This window comes from Eimeria acervulina, genomic scaffold (genome assembly GCF_000499425.1).
Source record: "Eimeria acervulina Houghton genomic scaffold, Eah_scaff126, whole genome shotgun sequence".
In the NCBI taxonomy this organism is placed as follows: Eukaryota; Apicomplexa; class Conoidasida; order Eucoccidiorida; family Eimeriidae; genus Eimeria; species Eimeria acervulina.
In genome coordinates this window covers 1-7,128 of record NW_013550311.1, presented here as the reverse complement: position 1 = coordinate 7,128, position 7,128 = coordinate 1, and the positions used below count along the sequence as shown (strand labels likewise).

At 38.7% G+C, this 7,128-nt stretch overlaps 1 protein-coding gene across 1 annotated transcript; it reads left to right on the top strand.

Annotated features, from left to right (window-relative positions):
* Nucleotides 1-1,519: 1,519 nt before the first annotated feature.
* On the top strand, nucleotides 1,520-2,425 carry EAH_00018930 (hypothetical protein, conserved; the record flags this gene model as incomplete). Its single annotated transcript, XM_013397390.1, has 1 exon — nucleotides 1,520-2,425. The coding sequence occupies one exon, from the start codon at nucleotides 1,520-1,522 to the stop codon at nucleotides 2,423-2,425; it is 906 nt and encodes a 301-aa protein (XP_013252844.1).
* Nucleotides 2,426-7,128: the final 4,703 nt, after the last annotated feature.

Sequence of the window (7,128 nt, the reverse complement as noted above, 5' to 3'; positions counted from 1 at the left end):
ATATATATATATATATATATATATATATATATATATATATATATATATATATATCCTCTCAGCAGCAACAACCAGCTGTACGGACAGCAGACGGAAAGAGAGGGCCTGTAGGGTTGTTTGCTTGCTTTTGTTTTGTTCGTAGCATCTGCTGCTGCAGTAGTAGCAGCAGCTGCTGCTGCATCTGCTGCTGCAGCAGTAGCAGCAGCTCCGTGTGGTTTGTGTTGACGCAAATGTCTGTCACAACTGCACACAACATCTGGCGAAAACAAACAGAGAGTCTCTGCTGCTGAGGTGTACATACACCTCAAAATGGGAGCACCGGAAGAACGCAATCGAAGTTTAATTCATTTTAATCATTTTAATCTCTTTTTGCATGCAAATAGACAAATAAAATTCAGTTTAAAAAACTGCTGTACAAAATATAACATCCTAAATAAACTGAGGTAAATATCGAAATAGAAAGAAATATAAAGAAATATAAATATAAAAAAATTAAAGTATCATTTAAATGATTTAAATGGAGTTGTCTCCCCGCCTATCTTTTTAATAATTTTCTCTTTAGTAAAGACTAAAACAAATGCAGCAAATAAAGACGTACATAGCAGCAGCAGACGACAGCACAGATTCAAATAGAAGCACCGACAAAAAATAATTAAAGCGGAGAAGTGAAATGAAAAAACTGAACAAAGACTAACAACAAATATAAAATAAAGCAAAGAAGAACCTCAATAACAACAAAAACAAACAAAAACAACAAATAAACAATTTAATGGAGTTGTGCAGTAAGGATATAAACAAAAACAAAAATATAAACCCTAAACCTAAACAGACACGAGAAAAAAATACAAGTATAGAGACAATAAAAAAAGATTAAACTAAAAACGATAAGTAAAGATTAAATTAAAAACATAAGTAAAGACGTAAACGAAAGTAATAAAAGTCGTCTTATAATAATCGTTTGTAAGCCAGCAAAAGAAAGAAAGAAGATGAAGATTAAACCGAGAGTAACACCACCGTGCAGCGGCAGCACACAGCTGCTTAATTGGGGGTACATTCATTCAAAATTTTCCGACTAAACGCAAATAATAACAATAAATTAATTTCATTTTTATTTAAATCAATAATTTTAATGAAAATCTGCAGTTTTAACCCCCAAAACAACTCTCTAATGCCCCGTCATCATGCCGTTTCGAGTGAGTGACCTTCATACACTGGGTCTCGGCGTTGTGTTCGCCTACCGGAAAACAGAGAGAGCTTCAGACACCGTTTATTTACAGTGAAATATTTAATTAAATAGATTAAATTAACAAATAAATAAATAAATAATAATTAAAAATAAAAATATTTCCCCGTATTCTTCTTCTGCAGCAGCTGCTGCTAATGAGATTTCTGCTCTGCCTCGGGGCCGGTAGCGGGTTTCTATTGTTGCGTCAATTGAAATAAAATTTAAAAATATTTATTCTCCTTTTTTGTTTATTTTTATTTTTATTTTCTTTTTTTGTGTATTATTTCAAATAAAATGGATTTCTTTGAGACGAGTTATCATCACTTTCACGGCCCGAGCAGCAGCATGCTCGCCTCCCGCACAAAAGAATATCATGCAGAGTTTTTTACTCCTTCTTCTTTAAAAAGCCCCCTTTGGGGTTTCTCTGATCATCCACCTCCCGGCGTTCCCGGCCCCAAATACCTGCGTGAAGACAAAACAGCAGCAGCTGCTGCTACAGCAGGGGCAGCAGCAGCAGGGGCAGCAGCAACCGGGGAAGCCGTAACCGGGGCAGCAGCAACAGAAGCTGCAGCAACACCAGGATCAGCAGCAGGATCTGCTGCTGAGCACGTCCCCCTCACAACATACGGAGAGGCGTTTCAGGTTCGCCAGAGGGTCTTTCCTGTTCTTTCTTATAGCATCCAAGGAGATGAAAATAAAACTCACAAGCTGCAAACAACAACACAAACAAATGGAGAAGAAATAACAGAGCCGCGCATCACCCGTCTTTCTCCTTTCTATAAACCAGATCCTAACAGTAGCTTGGGAGTACCGGCGCTGTACGCAGCAGCAGCAGCAGCAGCAGCATCGACGACAACCCCCGCAACAGCAGCAGCAACAGCAGCAGCAGCAGCTTCTGTCGGGGTTCGGTCGGGTATCTGTACAGCGGAGCTCAGCAATCCTCTGTTTGATGCAACCTTATACCATGACCGGAGATACACCCCATTAACAGCAACTACGCGCCAACAAGGAGGCAGCGAGATCGACGCTGCAGCGGCAACAGCACCGAAGCAAAGCAGCAGCAGCAGCAGCAGCAGCGCAGCAAGTGCTACAACGCGACCTGCTGGCATTCTCTCTCTCGCCGAGAGCCTGAGGGTCTTCCCCCCTAAACGCGCTGCCTACCAACGCCTGGTGCACTCTTCTCAGCCGCAGATCATCTGAATCTTTTTCTTGCTGTTTGCTGCTGCTCGTCTGCTGCTGCTGCTCTTTTGCTGCTCCTCGTATTGTGGTCGATTCGAAACAGCAGGCATAATACCCTTGTACACTTACCTGCAGCAGCAGCTGCAGCAGCTGCAGTAGTAGTAGCAGTAGCAGCAACAGCGATAAGCGGAACAGCGGCAGCAGCAGCAGGGCGTACAGAGAATCAAAAAACATCAGCATAGCAATGGCAGCAACAGCAGCAACAACAACAACAACAGCAGCAGACCGTTAAAAGAAGCAGCAGCAGCAACAGTGCACTGGCAGCAGCTGCAGCACCAGCAGCAGCATCAACCGCAGCAAAAGCCTCGTGCTGCTCCGTCGAAAGCAGGATGAGAAGCTACGAGAAGGTGTTGTACATTATACTGAAAAAACCTACTTAGGCGAAACTTTGTCTTCAACTGCATGCATGCAGTTACTTTTCTTTTTTATGTATTTGTCTGTTTTTGTTGCTGCACTGAGAAACGAAGTATAATATAATGAACAAAAGCAACGAAGACGGATACTAAGAAAAGCAGCAAGCACTCTGCAAACCGATGCAGAAAGAAACATAAAAACCCAAGAGAAGTAAGGATATTAAATAGTAAGTATAGGGAGTGTATATAGATAGATACGCAATAAATACAACACAAACAAACAAACGAAAAAACAATAAACAAAAGGAAAGGCAGCCTAAAAACATAAAACACTGACAACAAGGGGACGAACAAATAAACAATTAAACATAAAACCAAAACATATAAACACACAACAAGCAAAATGTAAAGAAGAAACAAAGAAGAAAAAGGAAAACGAAGTAAAAGAGATGCAAACAAAAACAAAGACAATGAAAACAACTGAGCAACTAAACATAATAACACTTAAAGCAAATTTTAAAAGTACCGCCATAAAAACGATAAAACAAATATGAAAAAACAGTTAAACAGAAAACATTAATGAAAATAACTTAAAAACAAACTGCAAAAGGAGGAGAAAGGCGAATAAAACGAAGACAGATTAATGCAAGCAGCGCTCGCAGCCGATCTCCAAACCCAAACAAAAAAAACCGTTTGGCCCAATCGGCACAAACGAGATGACAGCCGCAACTGCAGATCCGCCTTGCGTTATTTTTATGTTTGTTTATGTTTGTACATATCTAACGCACTTGTTTTATTTGTGTTTGTATGTATCTAAAGCACTTAATTTATTTATGCTTGTACGTATTTCAAACAGTTGGTTTATTTAATTTTATGCGTATGTCAAGTACTTGATTTATTTATGTTTGTACGTATCTCAAGCACTTGGTAGTGCTGCTTAGCAGAGGCTACGTGTAATTAAGGGTTTATTAATATCGAACGCGACGCCGAAGAAGCCTAGCGATGTACGCGTTGGTGCTGTGTCTGTATATATATGATATACATACACATATGTATATACATATATATACATATATCTTTTATAGTTTTAACATATATATATATATATATATATAACTTTTATACTTTTATCATTTGTACAAGGACAATGCTTAGGTTGGAGCATTCCACGGCTATGTAATCCTAAAAATGTCATAGACGACTCAGTGAGAAGGTTAGACCCCAGCCCCCAGTTGAATGAAGGAAGGAAGAGGCCTAACGAAGAGGTTTCGAGACAAATCTCTTTGTTAAGTCTTGTTTTTTTTGCTTGTTGCAATGAATTGTCTGCAGTGTGTGGTGATGGTCTCAGACAGAGCGCAATTCGGGGGTATTCGATAGAGTTAATATCGTGGAGTAGCAGAAATAGATGTAGTTGATGAAAGAATATTCAAATTAATTAAACAACAAGGAGCTTGTATCTGGCTTTCTACCCTCTGAACGACGCCCAAAGTATATATCAACAAACTTACACCCTCTTCAGTCTTAGGCTTCTGTGATGAGGTATAAACAACGAACATCTGCAGAGGTTTTGCACTCCTCAGACGATTTTTTAATTGGGTTTATCGTCAATTAAAGTTTTTAATAACACTGGCTGTGCAGTGTATAGACTCAGCAACTATACCCACTTCATTCCCTGTACGAGTTCATTTGCAGCAGATAACGAAGCCCAATAATTATTCGTAAATTGTCTGTGCATATCTCTGATCTCGACGAGCGGCATTTACACTTACAAGGATCTGCAGCTTGTTTGCGGTGTCTCGTATTAATTCACTAAGCATTTTAATATAATATAATTTTAATATAATCTTCATCACCACCTCCAACGCTGAGTACCCGACGAAGACAGTCAAATTGAATTCCTCAACAGCACGCTGGTGCAGCATGAAAAGGCTTCATTTTCAGCTTAATCTTCTACCTTATGCATAACGCGTTTTATATTATATTAGTATTATATTCTCTAGCTTTTCTAAAACTTAAAGAAGCAACATCACCTTTGTCTTATCTGTGATCGGGCCGGGTTGTTGGGGCTGAGCTCCGTGCGTCAGCCGCTGCAGCCTTTCAAACACACAGCACAAAGACGTTTTAAAATAAATAAGAATGTACAGAAGATATGCAAGAGAAGAAATAATAATAAAAATCGCTTGGCATTGTCTTACCTTACTATCTGATGCCTTTGTTGCAATGGGTTCAGACGCTCGAAGACAGACAAACAGCAAAAGAAGCTGGGTATATTGTATCTCTAATCAATCAACGCATTGGCTTACATCATTAACCCCACAACTCCCCCAACAGGAAGACTTCACCTTCACATTAATATCGGCTTCTTAAAACAATTCAACAAACCCTTGAAGTTTTCCTCGAAGACCTTTCACAGAGCAGCAGCAGCAGCAACAACTTCTTTGTTATTAGGATTAAATGGAGTAAAAAGGAGTTAAAAATGTTTAAAGAGTAGAAAAGGTCATAGGAAACAAAGATATTAGACTACAGGAGCAGCTAACCGATAATAGCAGTCAGTATACAGTTAACAGTTATGAAGGCTTGCATTGCTTAGCTTTCTGCGAAGGCTTGCGCTCTCACCTTGACTATGCAGAGGAGTTTAAAGGAGCAGACATCGATGGCTGATATTAAAGAAGGTTTAAACTCGGCTCTATCTCTTCTTCTAACATTCTCCCAGTACCTGTACATAGCAGTTTATATCTTAATGCTTACTGAGATATGAAGAGCGTTGCTATTCTTTTGTTATCTAGGGTTTAGGGTTTAGGGTTTAGGGTTTAGGGTTTAGGGTTTTAGGGTTTATATAGCCACCTTCAATATTTTACTTTCATTATATGTTTTATTACAGCTATGTCTTGCAGCTTGCTGCAGTACGTACAGCCAACGAACTTAATTAGTAATTGAAAATTCATCGATAAAAGATGTTTATTGCATTATAAATCAAAAATAAAACAAAAATAATATATTTTAATTTATTTTTTATCTTTATTTTTACCTAGACACCTGAGGCATATGTATGGAGGGGGCTTGCTGCTGCTCTGTATGCTGCTGCTGTTTGCTGCCTTGCTTGTATATAATGTTGTTTTATTTCTCTTTATGTTTTCAGTGTTTGATATTAATTCATTTAACTGCTCTTTATTAATTCTAAAGGCGAAAAGTTAAGAAAGAACCACCCTAGCTTTGCTGCTGCTGCTGCTGCTGCTGCTGCTCTTCAGCAGCAGCAGCAGCAGCAGCAGCAGCAGGGCCCCAGCTGGCGGTCTGTCTGTCTGTACTGTTTCTCTGGCGTTGTGTTTGAGGGTTTCTTTTTGATTAAATAAATAAATGGGTAAGAAAGAATTAAATTTGTCTCTCTGAATAACTTATTTATATTGGTTTTGATGCGTTGAGGTCTGTCGCTTCTTTTGTTTGTTTGTTTTACTTCTTTTAGCTGCAGCTGCAGCGCCTACGTTAATATTCCTATTTATTTATTTAATTCACACTTGTCTTTTCCTTTTTATCTCATTTTCAAACAATTTATTCTTCTTCTTCATCTTATTTAGCTGTACATACACCCCAAGCTGCAAGCAATGAGGGGCCCCGCTACCGCCGGGGTAGGCGTAGTTTTTCTGCTATGCAGCTTCTCGCTCTTCTTTCCTTTCTCTGCTTCAGCAGCAGTAACCAATAAGAAAGGTAATGCATTAACAAGTACACAGTAGCAGCAGCAACAGCAGCAGCAGCGGCAGTAGCAGCAGCAGACACGCCAGCAGCAACTACGGAGCAGCAGCAGCAGAAGCACCGAAGCAGCAGCAGCAGCAGCAACAGCTGCAGCAGCAGCAGCAACAGAAACACCGAAAGCAGCAGTAGCAGCAGAAACAGCAGCAGAAACAGCAGCACAAACAGCAGCAGCTGCTGCTGCAGCAGCGACAGAAAAACAGCAGCAGAAACCGCAGCAGCAGCAGCAGCAGCAACAGCTAGTACTCCCATTAGTATTATGGGTTTTATTAATTGTTGTTATTATTTTTATTTTTGTTATTATTAATGCTATTAGCATTATTATTATTATTATTACTACCACTAATTATTTGTTATGATTATTGCTGTTGGTTTTAACAGCATTATTATTATTATTGTTGTTGTTATTATTGCTGTTATTATTAACTATTATTATTATTATTACTGTTAATTATTATTAATATTATTATTTATTATTTATTATTATTGTTGTTATTACTAATGACTAATTATTATTGTTATTGGTGTTATATAGATATATATATATATATATATATATATATACGT